Below are 22,286 nucleotides of genomic sequence, written 5' to 3'. Positions count from 1 at the left end.
TTCCAGGTTTTTTGGCAACCCTGTAAGTTTTAATGATCACAAAACAAAAAATAACTTTTGAATTTTTCACTTAATTCCTGGTATTGATTTGTTACAGTTAACATTGTAAATAGTTTTATTTTGAAACTATTTTCTTAAAAGTCCTTTAATTTATTAATCAAGAAAAAAACATATTATGTTTATCTTTACATATGCAAATAAACATTACCCACATAATAAACTATTAAGTTTTCTATTCTAGTTAATATAAAGTTATTTCATGTATTTTAACAGTTATAGTTTCTGTAAAAACAAGGTTTTCAAAAGTTTTTTTAATTCATTTAAGGTTTTCTGAGTTTCTTCTAGGTTTTTAAAGAATAAGTTTTTTAATCTATTTAAATATAAGTATGAAATAGAATTTAAGATTAAAAACTATTAAAAGTAGTATAAGAACATAGAAAAGATATAGTAAAACTAATTTAAAAGTTATTTTTAATTAAATAAAATTACTGTTTGAAAAAAAAATCTATTTTTTGATAGATTTATGCATCTAATCGGATTTCATTACTTTACTTGCAAAAATAGTCTAAAATTCCATGTTTTTTGCCAACCCTGTAAAAATAATCTTCAAGTCAGTTTAATAATTTTTTATGTATTTTCATTTTAATAAGACAACTTTTTGTAAGAGATGATTCATTTAAAACAAATCTGGAAAATTATACATACAGGTATCAGAAAGCAGCAACACTAATTTAACAAACTTTAAGGTAATTTAACTACTGTCAGTGTTTTTGCTACCATTTAGTAAAAGCTACTTGTTATAAAACAAGACAAACCTTTGAAGCACTTTTTTAACTGGAAAAACAAAAAAAACGGTAATAAAAATTATTTTTAATTAATAATTTGAAAACTAATATAACTAAATAAATTAAGGGAATGGGCTTATTTTATAAATATTATTATTGGCTTAAAATTAAAGTAAAGTAAGTTTTATATAAATTATATAAGCTTAATTGACTTTTGATTTAAGTTTTTTTTCTTGAATGTTAACAAACAAAAACTTTTTAATTTAATACTTTTTTGAGCTGAAAACCTTATATTTTTTGACTACTCTAATATTTATAAATGTTAGACTGAAAAACTATTTTTAAAAAAATTAATTGTAGGAGAAAAACTCTAAATATTTTTTTTTGTTTTTTTTATTTTAAGCATTTTATATGTTACAACAAATCTCTAAAATTTTGATTGCTAATATCCTAAAAGTATCTATAAATTTTTTTAAACAGTAAAAAGTAATTAGTAGCATTGATATTTAGGTAGAAATTAAGGCTAAAATATTGATTTCCTATCCCTTAATTAATTTAAATTTTTCTACTCTGTTTTCTTAAAGCTTTGTTTGTAATATAGTTGTTTGTTTATAAAAAAATAAATACAAATTTTTAAGTATTGTTTGTAATTTGAAAAGTTTACAAACTTGAGATTTTGAACACTATCCACAAAAAAAAATAAAATACCAAAACAATTAAGCTTACAGAAAATTTTTTTTCTTCTTTTAACAGTGTTGCCACTTGTTTTTTTTTAATTTTTCCAGGTTTATAAAAGAACATATTTTTGGGTCTATTTATAGTTTAGAGTCAAGTTAAAGGTAAGAAACGGTGTAAAACAGTATAAAAACATTGAAAAGATACTGTAAAGCTACTTTAAAGATGTTTTTCAATAAAAAAAAATGTTTGATGATGACAAAAAATATTTATTCATATGATAGATTTTTTGAGTCAATTCAAAATTTTACTACTAAGCATGAGAAAACTGTTAAAATTCCAGGTTTTTTTTGCCTAAATTGTCAGATTCCAGATTTTTCAAGGTTTACAGGTATAGTGGCAACCCTGTTTCAAATATTTCTTCATGTATACAAATAGAGAAAAATAGGTTAATTTTCTTAAACTATCTATTTTTTTTCGTATCTGTATCATTTTCTAACTAATACTAAAACTAAGAATAAAGTTAGTTTATAAAAATTCATCATTTGCTTACAATTATTTTCAAACTTTATTGTTTTAATTGTTGCATTTTTCAAATAACAGTGCAAGTTTAATCAACATATAATTAAGTCTTGAACTATGCTTTATTATCAGATAAACTTCAGTTTTGAATGCTGCAAGGAAGCAGTAATGTTTTTAACTTTAATCATTCAATTTGTTTAGTTATTTTGCTAAAGGAATTAACCTCATCAAGACTTCCTTAATAAGTGTTGAACTTTTATTATGTTTTAAAAATATAAGAGGTTATAATGTCAAGGTTGCCACTCTTTGTGTCAAAAAAGCTGTCTAAAGTGACCAAAAACTGTCTTAGTCATGTGAGTTTCTTCAGTTTCTAAGAAAAATCAAAACTTTTCTAAACCAATAAAAAATAAGTCCATTAACAGATTGGGTTACAAAATAAAAAAATGTTGAAACTAAGTACCTTTTCAAATCTATAAAAAACTGACCGGAGATTTTCAGATATATAAAAAATGTCCAGTTTAAATTAAAACTCAAAGTATTCTGAGTTATACTAAATCATTCTGAGATTTTTTAAAATTTCAAACTATCATAAGATTTCCTGATTGTTTTTTAATATACTTAATATAGACTTAATATAAGCTTATATAAGACAATTTTTTTTTGTTTTCTGTTTAACATATTCGAATTAAAATTCAAGTATTTTTTCAGTTAATTGACATTAACTAGTATATATTCACTTAAAATACTTATACTTAAACCATTAAAAATATAAAAGATTACAGTTTCAACTAAAAATATTAAAAAAAGCTTTACTTGTCAAGGTGCCCCTCTTTAAAGCAAAAATGACCAAAAACCAGCCTGAGTTTAAAAACGTTTTTAAGTATAAAAAAGGGATATTAACTAAAAAAAATAACTGTTACAAAGCCTAAATGTTTATGTTGCTCATTTTATTGGTATTAAAATATTTCAGAAAAATGTTTATCAACAATAAAAAAACAAATGACATAACATCTTGGAAATAAACTCACTTTCTAAGTAAAACTAAGTCATGAAACTAGCCTGAGATAAAAGGATGAATATTCAAATTAGTCTGAGTTAAAAAACATCAAACTAGCCTGAAACAGTGCGAGTGTGTGGCAACTCTGTACATGAATTATTTTTTTTTTTTTGTATACTTGTAAAAATAAAAGTTCATTTATATATATTTAATTGTCAAATTGGTTTACTCATCAAGTTAAACATAAAACTTACTTTTATTTATCTAAGCAACAAGTAATTAATTACTATTTCTTAATTTGTATTTATCAAATAGTTGCTTTCAAACTTATTTTGTAATCAACACAATATGTTGAAATTTTATCCAGCATACATTTTTTAGTTTTGACATATGTTAGTAAAAAAATGTAATGAAAAGTAGATCCTTTTTTAATCCCATCGTATCGACAATATACATGCAATAACAATTTTAATAGTTCAAAGAATAAAAATATGATTTTTATTAGACAAGTTAGTTCCAAAATTTGAAATGCAATTATTTAAATTTTTCCAGTAGAATTTTGATATTTTTTCAATCTTGTAAAACTATATGTTTAAAAAAAAAAAAACACAATTTTATAAGTGCATTAACTTTTTTTTTGTATATTGACTGTAAAATTTATTGATAAAATAATTGATATGGATATAAATAAAATAAATAAAAATAGAATAAGAGTGGCCCTTGTTGAGGAGTAATAATTAACCAGTATGCAAAGACTTTTTTATTATTTACTGTGAAATTGTTGACATAACTTAGCTTAATAAAAACAATTTTACCCTATTTACAAATAATCTACTACCTTAAAATCAACAATTCATGACATCGATTTTTTAAAGCTAAAGAGCAGGTGTTGACAGGTCAAAAAAGGAACCCATTTAATGCGCTTAAAAAAACATAAGTTAAACTAAAAAAATAGGCATTAGATTATCTTTTAAAGAAAACACTTAAATTTTAAAATAACTTTTTGAAAAAAAAGTTGTATCAAGTTTGTAAAAAAAAACTGTGGCTGCAGTTTGCCCACCCCTGCTACAGGGGGTGAATCACTTATTTAGTTTTATTATTTACATAAATAACAAATAGTTTATTTATAACTTTTTGTTTTTATATTATAAAACATATAAATATGTACTAAAAAGTAAATAAAAAGATATTACCAATCATAAGTTCCAATTCCAAAAGTTGTTTATGAAAAGTGTAAAATTATTTCATTAAAAATCTATCTACTCCACATTTTTAGCAACTGTTTTTCTTGTTAGCAACTGTTTGTTAGTGAAAAAAAAAATTTCAACTATTTAAAACTTACAAAAATTATCTTTTTGTTCATAAGATTTTTGTATATTATGGTTTTTTAACAGATTTTGCTGAATATTAAAAGGAACACTTTATGTACTTCTGATGAGAGTATAGTTCTGATTAAAAAAAAACTTTTTTAATATAACTACTGCACTGTGTACTTTTTACTTGATAGATAAGCATAAAAGTTCTTGACTTAATAATGAGTATGATCAATTCAAAATTTTAAATTTTATTAACAAAACACTGTTTCACTTGCTTGAACCAAATCAAACGAGATCACCAGTTGAACAAAACCTTATTTTGCAACTACAAAAATTTATCTTCATAATATTAGTCAAAGTTATCATTAGAATGTAAGAAAATTGAAAAAAATAACTTAATAAATACAAGTTGGCCGCTGTTTTTTTAGAAACTACTTTTAAATGTTCTTATTTTCACTCAGGTTTTTGAGAGAACAAGTTTATTTTTTAGTGATCAAATTTAATAGTATAAACTTACTAAGAAGATACTATAATGCTACTTATAATACAACTTAAAATATTCTAAAATTTATTTTTGTGTTAAACGATTAATTCTTTCCAAATTAAATTTTCATAAATTAAATGTGAATATTGTTCAAAATTATAGGTTTTATAATGATTTTTGTTCAAAATTCTTGGCTTTTTCAAAAACTAGTAAAATCTAGCTTTTCCAAATTAATTTTGCTTTAATTATAAAATTTAGGTTATTCCTAGATTTTAGGTAAATGGCCACCCTGTAAAAATAAACAATGAAAAAAACAACTGTTAATTGAACTTATAACCTAAACATACCAAAATAATAACAATAAAACTTAAAAAAACAATTCTTAAAAAGGTAACATGTTTTTTAAAATTAGCTAAATTAAGATAAACATCCAAAGATTGAGTTTATCAAAAAAGTGCAAAAGTTATTCAGAGTAGATACGTGTTATTGTATCAACCAGTAAAGTTAGAAAACTCATCAATTTGTGAACTTTTGTTTTTTTAAATATTTATTCTAAATTTAAAAAATTAAATTAATTAAATTGTTTTCACCACATAAAAGCATTCTATTCCAAAATATACTACCACTTAGTTTATTTAGTTATATTGTCTAAAAAGTGCATTATTTTAAGATTACAAGCCATTTTAAAAGTAATAACATGATGACAAACTTACAAAACTTGACATGTAAGTCAATCAACTCTAGATTTTAAGCTCTTAACTTTATTACATAATAAAAAGTTTGAAATAAATAAACCATACCAATAGAAAAACTTTGGAAATTACTTAATAGTTTTTTAGGTAATGTGGTCTTAAGAAAATGGCAAAAACTAACATGCATTTAGTTGTTTGCAAAATACTACAATAGATAAATCATTTGATGATTTAAGTTGATGGTTAAAAATCAAGGTTGTGCTTAACTTTAGGTGAGCACCATTTGGTTCAATATACAAGAATTTTTCAGCTTTATTTTCAAGTATTTTCAATTTTATTTTGAAATTAAATTATTTATATTACTGAATGTAATTTCAGCTGGCACCTTAGGTGACTCTTCAACTGTATATAACAGTGTCATTTCAACAATGCAACTTTTAAACTTTTTTGTATTCTTTTAGTATTATGGTTTATGTATGTTACATATCGGTGTGAACTTAGTATAAAAATTAATTTGTTTTATTAGGCTTTATTTAACTCTAATGGAACTGTCATTTCAAATTATGTTTTACATTATTAGATAAATCAAAGAAAGATTTTTAAAACAAAGCAACTTAAATTTTATACTAAGTTCACACCGATATGTGACATACATAAAACATAATACTTGAAGAATACAATAAAGTTTATAAGTTGCATTGTTGAAATGATATTGTTATATATTGAAGATGACTCACGTTAGATGACTTGAAGAGTGCGTGCTATAATTACATTCAGTAATATATTTTTTAAAGAAAATTGAAAGTCATTGAAAATAAACCTGAAAAATTCCTGTATATTGAATCAAAGTGTGCTCACCTAAAGTTAAGCATAAGCAAAATCAATTATGATATACAAAAAGTATAATACTCTACGTAAAAATTCTTATACAGTGTAAATAATATAATAAATATAAACTTTTACTTTTTAGTAAGATGATTTTGAATATTAAGCAACATGAATTTACTACTTGTGAACTAAAAACTACAATAAGTTATTAAAAACTTTTAAAACCTGATACATTACTATAAATTCATTGTATTATTTATTATATTTAAATGGATAAACTGTTAAATTGCACTTTTTATAAAATTATATTTTTTCCAAAACTTGAAATATTTAAACAACAACCTATTTGATCTTAGAAGTAACTTAGCAGTAAATTAAATCCATTTTTGATATTTTACTCAATACTTAAATTGAATATATAACACCTTAAAAATCTTAGTCAACACAATTAAATGCTAACTGACCAATATTTCATACATCCATTTTTTCAATAACAAAAAGTTGATAGATACTTCGATTTTTGTTCATTTCATAAAGAATTGTTGTTTAATTTATTGAATTAGATTTAGCCAACCGTTTCTAGAATAGTCTCATTTTAAAATTCCAGTTGAGAATAAAGTCATAGCATGACGGTGTTCAACATTCTAAAAAACTATCACTATCAGAATTTGAACTTTCACTAAAAAATAGTTGATTGATTTAATAAAGTAACAGTAACATTTAATTTTTAAACATAGTAATTTATTTGTTAAAAAATCAAAGTATTTCTAAACATTTTAAACCAAAATATGAAATAAATTGATATTAATTTGTTTAACAAAAACAAAAAAAGAAGATGCTCGAAAAAAATTGTTCTAAGGATCTAGCTAGGTAAAAGAAAATATCTCTCAGTCATCGAGTCGTACGCCAATAAACATTTTTAAATTTTCTCACAGTTTATTTTCCCGTAACGCACTATAACACTATAGTTTATTGAAGGACAAAAAACCGCTCAAAATAATTGGTCCTAGGACCTGGCGCACGAAGAACCTCACGCTTATCGAGTCGCTCACCACCGATACTTTTTAATGTTTTTTCCCGACACGGTTGCCTAAACTATAGAAAAACTTTTTTGAGTGTTTTATAAGTTTTTGCTTGATTGTTTTATTTTGAAGCTTAATGTTTTAATAAATGTATGTAGATTTCTTTATTTTAGTCTGGCAACTATACGGAGTATATAACTGCAAAAATTTGAATATAACGGTGTAAATCTAGAGTCTGTAAATACTAAATAGCTTATCAATTTAGACCGCCAAGTGCTTATTATCGACATTCTAATGTAAAAAAGGGCTAGTACGATTCAAGGCCAGTCTGAGCTGATAAAAAGCTAAATAAAAGCTGAATTAGTAAAAAATAATTAACTTTTTTTTTATTTTGTTCAATTTTTTACTAATATTTAATGTGTTTGGGCATAGTGGGTTAGGATTAGGGTATAAATAAAAAAAGAAAAACCTAATTTAATTTTTTTTTTCTGAATCAGCCTTTTTTAGCTCAGAATTACCTTCAACTACACTTTCTGTCAAAAATAAGAATTTTTAAAACAGCTAGAAATAATCGAGTCTCATTTCTAACGAATCTGCTTTAAAAATTAGTAAGAAAAAATTACCAGATTTTTTCTGGCATGTTTGAAAGCCCTATAACATTTTTGCCTTATAATTATTAATTTTTAAACTGCAGTAGTTCGAAACCTGCTGTTCAACACATGTACAAAAATTTTGATTTATAAACTTTCACAAACTCAGAATCATTTATCTACGTTTTTTTATTATTACTTTATTATATCAATGACGCAAATTAATCAACTCTAACAACATATTTAACTAACTTTAAAATTAAGAAGTTAAAACTTTGTTTATAAGTATATCTTTAAGTTGTTGTTCAATATGCAATAGGCTTTAGGTCGGCTGGTTTTGGAAGTTTTTTCATTGATGACAAATGAAGAAAAGTATTAATACAGCATTAATACAGAAATGTAATATTAACATCTAGATCCCAATCCGAAACCATTTGTCCTGGACAAGACATCAAAAAGTATCCGTGGTGTGTGACTCGATAACCGAAAGATTTTTTTGTGCACTAGGTCCTAGGACCAAATATTTTGAGCGTTTTTTTTTGTTGTTGAAGAAAAAATACTTTAGTTTTACCCAAAAATTCATTCTATACCCTTATTTCTAACCCAATTTACCTAAATATTCAAAAATTAACTCTAAACGACTTTAAAAGGTTTGTTGTGTTAAACCAAAAATTAGTAAAGTACAAGCCAGTCCAATCAAAATCGCCGCAGCTGACAGTGAAAAATTAAATGCATTTTTTATTTTTGAGTTAACTTATATCTTACTTTATAAGACTACTAAAACTTAATGACAAAATGTTTGTTTCTAGTATTTAGTTTAACTTTAATAAAATTTTAAGCATTTTAAAATGCTATATTAATAGCTTAAAAAAATTTTCCTTCAAAATTATTATTAGCATTATTCTCTTGTTAAATTTTCATTACGGTTTATGTGGTACTGAATAAAAACAATTTATTACACTCACCGCTTCGTATTTAAATTAAAACTGTTTGTAAATTTGTAACTATTAGTGATTATGAACAAAAAGTGCTATAGTTTTGAAAATAAAATTAAGTAAGTACTATTAAGTATCAAAATTCGTAATATATTTAAATTAAAACCGTCTCCTAAAACTTAAACAATTAAAATCTAATTAAATGAGCTGATTAAAGAAGTTTTGCAACAAAAAATTGAAAATCAGTACTATTTGAGACAAATTTTTTATATGATAATACTTCGATAAGAAAATAATTTAAATCTCAAATTAAATTTAAACACGCAGAGAAATTAAAATAGAGTAAGTTAGTTATACTATCTGATTTGTATTTCTTAATTTGTAAGTAATAAGTTTCAAAAGTGACAACTTACACTTATAAGATAACAGTATGCAAAATAATTATTTTTTTGTAGACTAAACATTTGTTTTATAATTGCTAGCTTTTTATGTTTTTATTTGTTCAACTAGTTTTTCCAGGCTTTTCTATATGGCTCCTTCATATAAAGAAATTAAAAAAACTATGGTCCCCTCCGACTAGTTTTGTAAGTTTCAAAACTACCTATAAATATCACATAAGACTTTTTTTCAATTTTGTTTTTTACTATCAACTCCAGAATATCTAGTGTAAGTTTTAAGTTATGACCTCATGACCCCCTAAATTTCTGTAATGGAAAACCGTGAATTAGACCATTTTAAATTATTGATCGAAAAAAAGCCCATAGTTTCTAATAAAATCATTATTTACAAGTTTATATAAAACAATTATCTCAAATAACACCAATATTTGTCACTTAATTACTTAATAAACAAAAAAAAACTTTTTTTTTAAATTAGTGATTTCGAAGATATCCTTTTTAGCTTTTGTTCCAAGTTTAAAACTATTTAAATAAAAATTCTAAAAAAAGTATCATATGTTTAAAGAAACATTAGGCACCGTACATAAATAGCATTCTTAGTCTAATAGTTATTACATTAAAAATTCTAGCACATTTTAAGTTTTTAACTTAAAATAAATGATAGTAGTAAAAGTAATAACATATTAAAATCGTTTTTTTTTCCTTTTACTCTATAAAGCTTTTTTAAGTATTTAAAAAAAAGCTTTTACTTGTAGCACATAAAGTAAATAATTAAAAAAACTTTGTAAATTAAGTTTTTTTATTTAAATAAGTTTTAATTATTTATTAAGTAAAGAAGTTTTAAGTCAAACATAATTTGTGAAGGCAGCGAAGTAAATAAACTTTTATACCAAAAACTGAGGGTTTTAAAAGATTGAGGTACTCATACCAACATATTAAGAAAAATGTGTATAAGTCATTAAAAGTTTTGTGTTACATAACGAATAACTGTTGAAGTCATATTTAATTTCATAAATAAAAAATCTATAGAAATTTTTTGTATTTAATTTATTTCTACCCGTTAATATTTAGTAGTTTAAACACTTATTTTTAGAATTTTGAATGTGTTTTTAGATGACCCATTGAAATTTTATTACTGTCCTTGCTGTTTTTGAAACATTTTAACGTTTTATTATTATTTTTAACCTTTAAAGTTTGTTAAATCTTGTTTGAAAAGGTTTATCTATCTTTTTATTACGTTTTGTAACATTTGAAACTTGTTCTAATATTTATAAACGTTCTTTACTTATTAAAAGTATAAAAAGTTCTTTAAACTTATACACACACAATCTTGACGGGTTGCTAAAACAAATACATAAAATAGTTTTATTTTCTGCGTTTTTTCGTAGAAAGTATTACTTTATTGATATTTAAAACTTGTGTTTATTAAATAATAAAGTTCATATATTTCTACAACACACAATAAAGAAAATAAAAAGAGAAATTAAGTTGAAAAAAAAAACTTAGATTTAAAAAAACAGTAGCAAAAGTTTATAGCAAAAAATTGAACAGTTTTTTTGTTCAATTATTATTGCTTATTACAAAACAAAATAAAAGCGCTCAGAAATTTTGGTTTAACGACCCCGTCTGGGATAGCTGTCTTGTTTGGGGTAGTACCTGTTTGCAAACGAGTCCCATTCCCACTTTGCCGGGTTGCACGGAGTTGTGTACTTGTTGTACAGTTCGATGTAGTTCCTAGCCTTCAAAAACCTGGAAAAAATAATTAAACAAAGTCAATCAAAATGATAAAAAAACTAAGTGTAAAATAAAAAGAATTCTTAATTAAAAAAAGAAACATTCAAGTACTTTAAAAGTTGTCATAATAAAAATAAGTAAAACAATAAAAATAAAAGTCTTCAAATACCTAAAAAGGATTAAATAAAACAAACATGAAAGCAGCCCGTAAAACTAATAAAAAAATTGAGTAGTCTAAAACGAATTTAAAAATAAAACATTTATAAGCTTTAAGTATAAAATACCTGTTAAGTTGCGTTGCATCGGGGTAGATCTTCTGATAGTATCGGAACAGAGCGACGTAGTTCAATCTGTAACCCAATTCCCAGCCATCCCTCCGCTCGATGACTACGTAGCTGCTACAGAAATTAATAAAATTATTATTTAGCTGTTAATGTTATCAAACATACTTCTGCAAATACTTTAAAAGCTGGAAAATTTTGTCGATCGACTGTAAGTTCTTAACTGTTATGTTAATAAAAAACAGTTTTTAACAATTTTTATTGTTAACAAATACAAAATCCAACGCCTTTGTCTGTATAAATAATAACATATTCATTAAAAGAAAAATTAAAGTTTTATCAATTCAGGTTTCAAAACAGTTTTTTGAATAAATAATTCAAATAGTAATAAAAATGTAATAAAAATGATATCCTTTTTAGCTTTCATTATAAGTTTAAAACTATTTAAATAAATATTCTTAAAAAAAGTATCGTATGTTTAAAGCTACATTACGTACCGTACATAAACAGCATTCTTAGTCTAACAATTACTACATTTAAAATAGTTTTAATCGTAGCACATTATAAGTTTTTAACTTTAAATAAATAATAGTAGTTAAAGTAATAACATATTAAAATCTTTTTATTTCTCTTTTACTTTATAAAGCTTTTTAAGTATTTTAAAAAAAGCTTTTACTTGTAGCACATAAAGTAAATATTAAAAAAAAACTTTGTAATTTAATTTTTTTATTTAAATAAGTATTAATTTTTTATTAAGAAAAAAAATTTAAGTAAAACATATTTTGTGAAGGTAGCGAAAAAAATAAATTTTTATAACCAAAAAGCTGAGGGTTTTAAAAGATTGAGGTACTCATGTTAACATATTAAGAAAGATGTGTAAAAGTCTTTAAAAATTATGTGTTAAATAGTGAAAAACTGTTGAAGCCATATTTAATTTCATAAATTAAAAATCTATGGAAATTTTTTGTATTTAGTTTATTTCTACCCGTTAATATTTAGTAGTTTTAACACTTATAAGAATTTTGAAATATAATTTTAGATGACCCATTGAAGTTTTATTACTGTCCTATGCTGTTTTTGAAACATTTTAACGTTTTATTATTATTCCTAACCTTTAAAGTTCGTTAAATCTTGTTAGTAAAGGTTTACTTATGTTTTCTTTGCGTTTCTTTACATTTGAAACTTTTTCTAAAATTTATAAACGTTCTTTACATATAAAACGTATAACAAATTCCTTAAACTTTTACACACGCAATCTTGAAGGATTGCTGAAACAAATACATAAAATAGTTTTGTTTTCTGCGTTTTTTCGTAGAAAGTATTACTTTATTGATATTCAAAACTTCTGTTTATTAAATATTAAAATTCACATATTTCTAGAACACACTCAAAGAAAATAAAAAGAGAAATTAAGTTGAAAAAAAAAACTTAGATTAAAAACAACAGTAGCAAAAGTTTATAGCAAAAAAATGAACTGTTTTTCCTGTTCAGCTAACATTTTTGGTTATACAGCAAAATAAAAGCGCTCAGAAATTTTGGTTTAACGACCCCGTCTGGGATAGCTGTCTTGTTTGGGGTAGTACCTGTTTGCAAACGAGTCCCATTCCCATTTTGTCGGGTTGCACGGAGTTGTGTACTTTTTGTACAGTTCGATGTAGTTCCTAGCCTTCAATACCCTGGAAAAAATATTCAAATAAAGTCGATCAAAATTATAAAAAAAAACTAAGTGTTAGTAAAAAAAAAGCATTCTTAAGTAAAAAAAAGAAACCTTTAAGTACTTTTAAAGTTGTCATAATAAAAATAAGTAAAAAATAAAAATAAAAGTCTTCAAATATTTAAAAAAATAAAAGGATTAAATAAAACAAACATAAAAGCAGCCTGTAAGAATAGAATAGTCTAAAACAAGTTTAAAAATAAAACATTTATAAGCTTTAAGTAGAAAATACCTGTTAAGTTGCGTTGCATCGGGGTAGATCTTCTGATAGTGACGGAACAGAGCGACGTAGTTCAATCTGTAACCCAATTCCCAGCCATCCCTCCGCTCGATGACTACGTAGCTGCTACAGAAATTAATAAAATTGTTATTTAGTTGTTAATGTTATCAAACATACTTCTGCAAATACTTTAAAAGCTGGAAAATTTTGTCGATCGACTGTAAGTTCTTACCTGTTATGTTAATAAAAAACAGTTTTTAACAATTTTTATTGTTAACAAATACAAAATCCAACGCCTTTGTCTGTATAAATAATAACATATGCATTAAAAGAAAAATTAAAATTTTATCAATTCAGGTTTCAAAACAGTTTTTTGAATAAATAATTCAAATAATAATAAAAATTAATTTTTCTATTTAATTCCAGTAATTTCTAATAATAGATAAAATAATGAAAAATAATTAATACTGATATTAAACAGAATAGTTAATTTGCACTTTTATTATCATTTAAACAACTCTTTACTTAACAGTACTTTGAGAAATATTTTTTAGCTATTACATAACAAACAGTTCAAAATGAAGAAAAAAAATCAAACTTGTCTTTTCTCCTCATTTTGTTTTCTTTATCGCTGATTCTTAAGTTCCTAATTATGTGAATACTGCCACCTTCCATCTCTTCCGTCACTTCGTAACAGTCCGTTCTTTCCTGTTTCTCGTTGCCATGGTTGTCATGGTTGTCATGGTCACTGTTGCTTGGTGAACCACCTGTTGTGAGAATGCCATCCCAAGGGTCGAAGTTCACGTCAAAATTGTCTACATTTTCATACCCGATTGATTTCAGTAAACCTTCAAACTTTTTGTTATTTTCAATAAATTCAGAGTTTTCATCGCCATTGTAGTTTAATAACTCGTCCAAGTTTTTTGTAAATTCTTTATTTTTAAAATCAAAACTTTTATCAAGATTTAAGCCTTCCTTCCAGTCGAATGAATCACAGTTTGCTGCTAATATTAAGCAAATAAAAAGTAACAAGTTTTTACAACACGTAAAATTTAGCATTGTTCTATGATTAAAAGTAGATTAATTGTACTTTTTATAACTTTTAAGCAGGTTTTATACTTATCTATAGACAATATTCAAACTTATAATGATTATATCCTTAGGCTATTTTATCTACTGTTATGCAAACCAAGTAGTCACTATTAGTTTTAATTGGTATTCTAAAGTATTTGCAGCAATGACTGCTATAAAAAAAATGTTGTCTTCAATTTTAATAAACTCTAAAATTAATTAATTATAATTAATTGAAACGACAATGGAATATTTTTTGTTAATCTTGTTAAAATTCTAAAAATTATTTAGATTATAAAAAAAAAACTTTTTTTAGAATCTATAATTTTATGTTTTGGTCAAAGTATGTTAATACACATTTTAAATTAAAGTAAAAAAAAATCTATTAAAGTATCATTGTATACCAAAAAATGTATGACAAACATTATCAATAATAATTTTAGAAAACAAAACCTAATCAACAAAATGTTTAAAGTAAAAACATTATTATCTGTTGAACAGACTTACACAAGGAAAAACTTGTTTAAAAAAAAGTTCTTTTGTACTTAACGTTTTTATTCTGACACTTTTAAAGAAAGTTAATAGAAACATGAAAACTTGTTTCAGTTGTTTTAAGAATGTTTAAAAGTAAAAAACAAAAATTTATCGATGTTTTTGTAAAAACTTCTTATATGTTACGTATTTAAAAAATACTTAGTTTCCTGACTAAACTTTTTTTTTTAATACTAATTGTTACCAAACTTTGTTTGTCTGCTTGAATGAAAATAAACAACATTTTTGTTTTTCTAACTTTTAGTTTGATATAAAATAGTTCATTTAAGCGATACTTAAGAATATCCAAGTACTTAAAGTTTACTAAGACCGATAAATACGAAGTTTTTTAAACTTATAAAGTAATATTTAGTGAAAAATAAAAGTTCGATTTAGAAAAATAACTAATATTTATGACTTTTTTTCACTTTAAATGACCATACTTTAATAGATAACTATACTTTCAATAGAATAATAGTACACTAAAGATCTTTAGTATTAAAGAAAACCGGTTTGAATAGAAATAACTGATTTTGTTAAATCAGGGATTAAGTGTTATCAACGATAAAAATAAGTTTTTAGCTGAATTTCATACTTAAGTAAACAAGAATTCGAATATTTTTAGTTAAACTTTTTCGTAATGAAGTTTTCAAAACAGTTTAGGTTCTTTATAAAAAAGTCATATGTGTATGTTTTTAAAAATTTTTCAAATTAAGTTATATTAGTGATTACAAACAGTGATATGTATTTTTAATTTAAAACTTTTAAAAATGTAAATTTGTAAACAACGTTATTTTAGTAACAATTTTTTTTTTAATTTATTAGTTTTATAATCTAACGAATTACATAAATAAGATTAATGGATAAATAACTGATTTAAAAAGATACAAGTTTGTTCGCTAAAACTATGAAAGTTAGACGTATTTACTTTTTTATATTAACTATTTAAGTTAAAAAAAAAACAAGATATATTTATACTTTTATTATTATTCTTAATTATTGTTTAAAATTAAATATTATTTAACAAGTTTATTCTGTTTTGGAATTAAGTTTTGTTATTTAGTATAAAAATAAATGTATTCTTAATAAAATTTTTTTCATGTTTACACTACAACAACTTACAAATAAAGTGTTTAATTTTACAACTATAAATTCCTGTTTTTTAGTAGATACAGGTAAGTCAAATTAAATATAAATGTTTGCAAGTTTTATGAATATGAAGTTACAAAAATTCAAATATAAAACTTATAGTATATAAAAACATAAAAAGAAAAACTGTATAAAAGTTTTAAGCCAATATTGTAGTTTTTAACTAACCCTTACAAACTTCGTAAAGTTTCACGTAAATGATTTCTAAACAAAGCTTCATAAACTAAATTTATTATTAAATGTTACTTTGCAATATTGGTAACTAAAAACTTACAAAATCTTAAATGATAATTGTTAGGAACATAGTTTATTACAAAACATTATTAAGTTTTCAATATATATATATATATACGATTAGTAATAAATGAACTGTGTCTCAAGATATTTACTGTCGTTTTAATATTTTTGTTTTGTTTGTATTCTAAAAAAACATACATCCACAAAATCACGAAATAAAATTGCCATTTGGGTTTTGTTAAATAAACATTAACATTTTAATAATTTGTCTTTGTTTTATAACTTTTACTTAAATTTAATTTTTACAATAAAGAATATGAATAACTGAAAGTATTCAAACACACTTCTAATACTTAAACTTTTTATTATTTAGCTGATAAAATTATAAAAGTATGTTTAACTAAAACTTGATTTTGTCAAATAAGAATATAAATAATTGAAAATATTGAAATACATTTCTAATATTCAAACTTTTTTAGTGTTTAGCTGATAAATATGTAAACTAGTTTTTGTTTTACAAATTTAAAATAGAGGGAAACAATATAGTAAAACAACAAAACATTTCAAAACTTTACAAAGTAGCATCTGTTATAAAAAATCATAATAAAAACCACAAATCAATAATAATTAAACAGCTACTTGTGCATTTTAACATTTAAGTTTTAATGAAAACAATAAAAAATATTAACAAGTTTTATCTGCAAATAGTTCTAATGATAAAAGTTTTAATAAATTTTCAAAATTTTTTGTTGAAAATGTTGAAAAAATGCTCATCACTTCTGAAAAGCCTCAATAAAAAGTCTACGTTTTGATATGGAACAAATTGCAGGAAATTCTTCACGGCAACCCTGTACTTCACAGGTACTGTATCAGAGTTGTCGTCGTTACCCTTGAAATTTTGCTTGCTATGGTAACTAGCATCCTCACCCCAAGGGTTAAAGTTCTCGTCAAAACTGTCTCCGTTTTCATACCCGATTGATTTCAGTAAACCTTCAAACTTTTTGTTATTTCCATTAAAATCGGAGTTTTCATCGCCATTGTAGTTTAATAACTCGTCCAAGTTTTTTGTAAATTCTTTATTTTCAAAATCAAAACTTTTGTCAAGGTTTAAGCCTTCCTTCCAGTCGAATGAATCACAGTTTGCTGCTAATATTACGCAAATTAACAATGATATTTTCAACATTCCAGTATTGGTTTAGCAACGTTAAGCTGATATTTAGTTATAGATGGTTCTAAAATCTTTTGATAAGAAAAAAAGTTAATAGTAATTATTTCCTAAGGCGTTTTAATTGCTAAATCGGAAAATAGTTTCAAAATGTTTTATAACACATTTTAAGTTTTTAGAATAACTAAATAAGTGTGCGTAAAAATTTAAACTAATTCTGTATACTGTAAAACTTAATATAAGTCACATTTACTACTTTATTCAAACTACAATGTTAATAAAAAAGAAATTTCATTTTTTTTTGAATATGTTATAATATTAACATTTCAGAAAACGATATTTTGTTTTTAAAGCTCAAATTTTCAGATAAACTTGTTAACCTTTTAAATTTTAATAACTTTTTTAGTTTTTCGTTTTATATATATACTAAAAAAGTAAAATTCATGGACTTTTTTAACTGACTGAGTAAACTAATCTATCTAAGTAAGATATTAGTGCTTTTATTTTAAGAAGTTTTTCCAAATATTTCATTTCAAACTTGTTTTAATTTTAATGATCATTAAACATCAAACTATAATCAAGTTTATTCATTCAATTTAATTTTTTAATATCAAAAATAAACAGTATTTCCTTTTGCGATGAATTCTAAAACTATCAAAATTGAATGTATTTTTCTTAAATGTTTAAACCTCTAAATTTTATTTTAAAGTATTGAAAAAACAAAAGATTTAAATAAAAATACCAAAATCAAATAAATAATAGATATAAATTTTATTTTTAATTAGCTGCTCGAAATGTATAAAATTGAAGAATAAATAAATTGAAAAAAAAATAATAAGATATTATAAGTCAAACTTATTCAAATTTTATTCAATATCTGATATAATTTAAACAAACAAACTACTTTTTAAGCAAAGTTTGTCAAAAAAATAGATACTTTGCTATAACAACAATAAATAATTTTCAACAAATTTATTTGAATCTAGAATTGAGGTTTCGTTGATTAGATTTAAAATATACTACAATATATATATATTTATTTTACTTACAGTTTTCTCAAATTTTTACTACAACGACTTACAAGTAAATTGTTCAGTTTTAATACTAAGAATTTCTGTTATATAGAACAAACTTTTATTAAATATAAATATTTACAATATTTTCTGTTTTAATTCAACCAGCTTTAGTTAAACAAATTGAACTTTTGAAATTGAAAGAGTGTAAATTTAAAACTGACAAGAAAAAAAACTGTTGACATATTATACTTGCCAACATTAGGCTTTATATATTTAATATATTTTAAATTATCTAGATTTTTATACTCAGTTTAATAAAATTAAGTTTTTACATTACTAAATATGTACTACTTTGCAAAACTAGTAATTTTGAAAGATACAAACTTTTAAATCTTAATTATTAAGGAAACTAATTTTTTACATTATATGTTCTAATTGTAGTAAAAATGATCTATATTAAGTAAATCAAAAGTCATTTTTTTTGCTCAATTTTATTTGTTTTTTTTACCTTTATTCTTAATAGAATATACGTCTACAAATTTAGTGCTTAAAGAAATAAAATCAAACAAAAACAAAATATTAGTTTGTACATTTTTAGCTTTGTTCGATACATAATACTGTGTGTTGAATAGTATTTTTCACTCGTGCTGGTTTTTCAGCTTCACACAAACTTTATAAAGAAAAACGATATCATATGAAAAACGATGTGAAAACATCCGAAAAAACTTTTGACAATTATTTTTTCTAACTAAAACTTTTTTTTTACAAACTCACAATAAATAGGTAAAACAATAATAAACATCAAGGCAAGTAAACTCAAAGCTTCATTAAATAAACTTCAATTTCTCTTAAAACTAAAATTATAAGCCACCTACTTTTTAAATTGACAGAAGTTTTAACAATTTTGTTTTAAACAAAAATTAAAAACTATGTATTTATTTTTTAAGCAAATGGATTCAGCTATAAACTGTATAAATTTTAATATTGCGTTCAAAATATTTCTTAAAACATTTCTCTATTGAAGTGATCAAACCAAATTTTACTTGTTTTTAAAATGCTCAACAAAATTTCCATAGCAACGTGTGGGTACATTCTTTGGGTGTTTTTCAAAGCTCGTCTGTACATCAGGGGCACCTTGTTGTCATCGGGGTTACTACCGCTCCCTTCAGAAATCTGGTTGCCATGGTTACTTTCACTCCAAGGGTCAAAGTTCACATCAAATTGGTCTTCGTTTGTGTAACCGACAGATTTTAACAGATTCTTAAACTTTTCTTTGTTTTCATTAAAATCAGAATCTCCATAGCCGTTGTAGCTTAATAAACTTTCCAAGTTTTTTGTAAATTCTTTGTTTTCCAAGTCAAAACTTTTGTCTGTTTTTATTCCGTTTTTCCAGTCATAAGAACTGGACTTCGCAACTAATATTAAGAAAATCAATACCGATATTTTTAACATTTTTCTATTAATTATACAAAATTAGATTAATATGTAAGCGCGGTAGAACGTTAAACATGTTTTATACTTTTCACAAAAAAAAGTTTATTTTAGTAATAGCTATTTCCTTAGGCGATATTTCTTACTGCGATTCTAAGTAACTTCAAAAAACTGGAAAATAAATTCGTTAAAATGTTTTTAATTATCAAATAATTACGCATAAGGAATGAAAAAAAAAACTGTATAGAATAATTTAGTGCATACTTTGTTTTAAAATGCAACAGTTTAGTGTTATGAAATTTAAAAGAGCTTAAACATTTTTTTATCAAACTAGGTTTTTTTTGCTTCTTTAATTTTTTAATTTATAAAATTATAATTTCTTAATTTATGATTTGTTTATTAGACGACAAAAAAATTTGGTCAGAAAGTTCGGTCCAAAGATTTGGTACGGAAGAAGACCTTTCAGTTATCGAGTCCACGGACGAATACAGTTTAACGTCTTGTCCAGGACCATAAAAGTTTATTCTATTTAAAATGCGTGAATTAACAATAATTTTTTTTAAATAATTTATAACTTAATCTCTTCTGTTTTATTAAAACAAAATATAAAAACTATAAAAATGTAAACAACCACCATAAGCTTTTTTAAGTGGTTTTGTTACCAATTTATGTTAATTACTCGTTTTAGGTTTAGTGGATTATCTAAAACAAATAAAAACATAATTTACTTGGCACATTCTCATTGTAGTAATTTAATAAAGCCCTTTTCGAAAATTAAGAATATATAACATTAAAAACTTTTTTTTAGCAAGTACTTCAAAGTTAACAAATAAAATATTGTTTTGAAGTATTTTGAATGCTAATATTTTACTTCAAAGGTACATTACTTTTACGATAAACTTCAGTAAAACACAAAAGAAAGATTACAATAAATATTTAATCTTTTTAAAGTTGTATTGGATACTTCTTCTATTGGCTTGATTAAAATAATGTTTTAAAACAAGATCTACAAATTTACATATGAGCTTTTTTCAGCTATAAGAGTAACTAAAAAACTGCACTTGACGTAAAATAAAATATAGCTTATAGTTAACGTAAAACAATTGCACACCAAGAGTTTTATAAGTAACATATTGTAAAAGGGCTTTAGTAGCAGCAGTAATTTTAAAGCTAATTTTAATACTTCTTATGATGTTTGAAATTAATTTATCAAAATAATTTTAAGTGAAATCTCAAAATTAGTACTAAGCAACAGTACTGTTCACAATATGTTTAACTTCTTGGACATTTTATATTTTAGAAATGTATGTTCTTTAAAATTTAGGTTGGATACGGTACTTTTTTGGAACTAAAGCTTACTTAGTTTTAATTTTGGATACGATACTTTGTTTGTAGGGTTAGTCATGTCTCATTTATCAGTCTGATTTACATATCTGGTAAGGTAAAAAAAACTATTTTTAAATGTAATTTTTGATTTTAGTTATAAAAATTTTATATTTTGATTAATTTTTAATGTGTTTAGGTAAAGTGGGTTAGGGATAAGGTTTTAAATAATTAAAAATAAAATTAAAAAAATTCATAAAAAAATTAATGACTTTGCAAATATGCAAATCAGACTGTACTGATCTTAAAGTATACTCTCCGGTTTTTAGTATATTATGTATAAAAGTTTTCGTTATACATTTAGCATCACAAATTTTGTTATTGACAATAATAACATCAATTACGTTTATATACTAATCATTTTACTTAAAATCAAAAAACTTACTACGATTTTACTTTTTGTATTAGTGGTTTTTTGATCTGATAAGGTTTTTAAACACTTTTAATTATTTTTTTTTTTAATGTACCTGATAAAATTTTAAACAGTGATATAATTTTCTAAAGTGTTGCATTATTGAACTCTATTATTACTCTATTATTGAACAAAAAATTGTGCTACCCTTTTCATTTGTAAAAATATAAATCTAGGCTTGCCCCTGAACTACAGTCAGTTCCACGACAACTACAGTACGTCCTAGACAAGACATTAAAAGGTATCTAAGTGGAATAGAAAGAATTTATAACCAAATGGTTTTTCGTGCTACAAGTTCTAGGAAAAAAAATTAGAGCGTCATTTTTCTATGTAGCTCAACAAATCTTAATTTAACTAACAACAATTTCGCAGTTTATTTACATAGATATGCTATGAATAAAATTAAAATTAAGCCAAAAACTGTTGCTCCAAAAGTCCCTATTGTTAGGGAAGCAATTACTCCAAACAAAGAATAAGTTTACTCAAACTTGGATATAAGTTGAAGAAATTTTACTTTTTCTTATATCAGAAAATTTTCTTTGGTTTAAAAAAATCAAAATTAAATTAGTACAACATATATATTTTTTAAATTTGGAACTGTAACACATTAAAATTCAAAATATGTATTGGGCATATTATTTAATCCAAGTAAACTCCTTTTTAGCTTCAACTTAGAGTTCTTAGAAAAAGTTGTTATA

At 23.7% G+C, this 22,286-nt stretch overlaps 1 protein-coding gene across 1 annotated transcript; it reads right to left on the bottom strand.

Annotated features, from left to right (window-relative positions):
* Window positions 1–12,646: 12,646 nt before the first annotated feature.
* Window positions 12,647–19,814, bottom strand: LOC145836941 (uncharacterized). Its single transcript, XM_082944711.1, has 5 exons — window positions 19,406–19,814; window positions 17,036–17,324; window positions 13,792–14,256; window positions 13,206–13,319; window positions 12,647–12,935 (listed from the first exon to the last, which is right to left on the bottom strand). The coding sequence occupies exons 1-5, from the start codon at window positions 19,812–19,814 to the stop codon at window positions 12,800–12,802; spliced, it is 1,413 nt and encodes a 470-aa protein (XP_082800837.1). The 3' UTR covers window positions 12,647–12,799.
* Between the last annotated feature and the right edge of the window lie 2,472 nt (window positions 19,815–22,286).

The sequence above is a fragment of the Thalia democratica genome, chromosome 5 (genome assembly GCF_965202585.1).
Source record: "Thalia democratica chromosome 5, ktThaDemo2.hap1.1, whole genome shotgun sequence".
Taxonomy (NCBI): Eukaryota; Metazoa; Chordata; class Thaliacea; order Salpida; family Salpidae; genus Thalia; species Thalia democratica.
The sequence above is the reverse complement of the archived record's forward strand: the minus strand, read 5'-3'. Positions and strand labels throughout refer to the sequence as shown.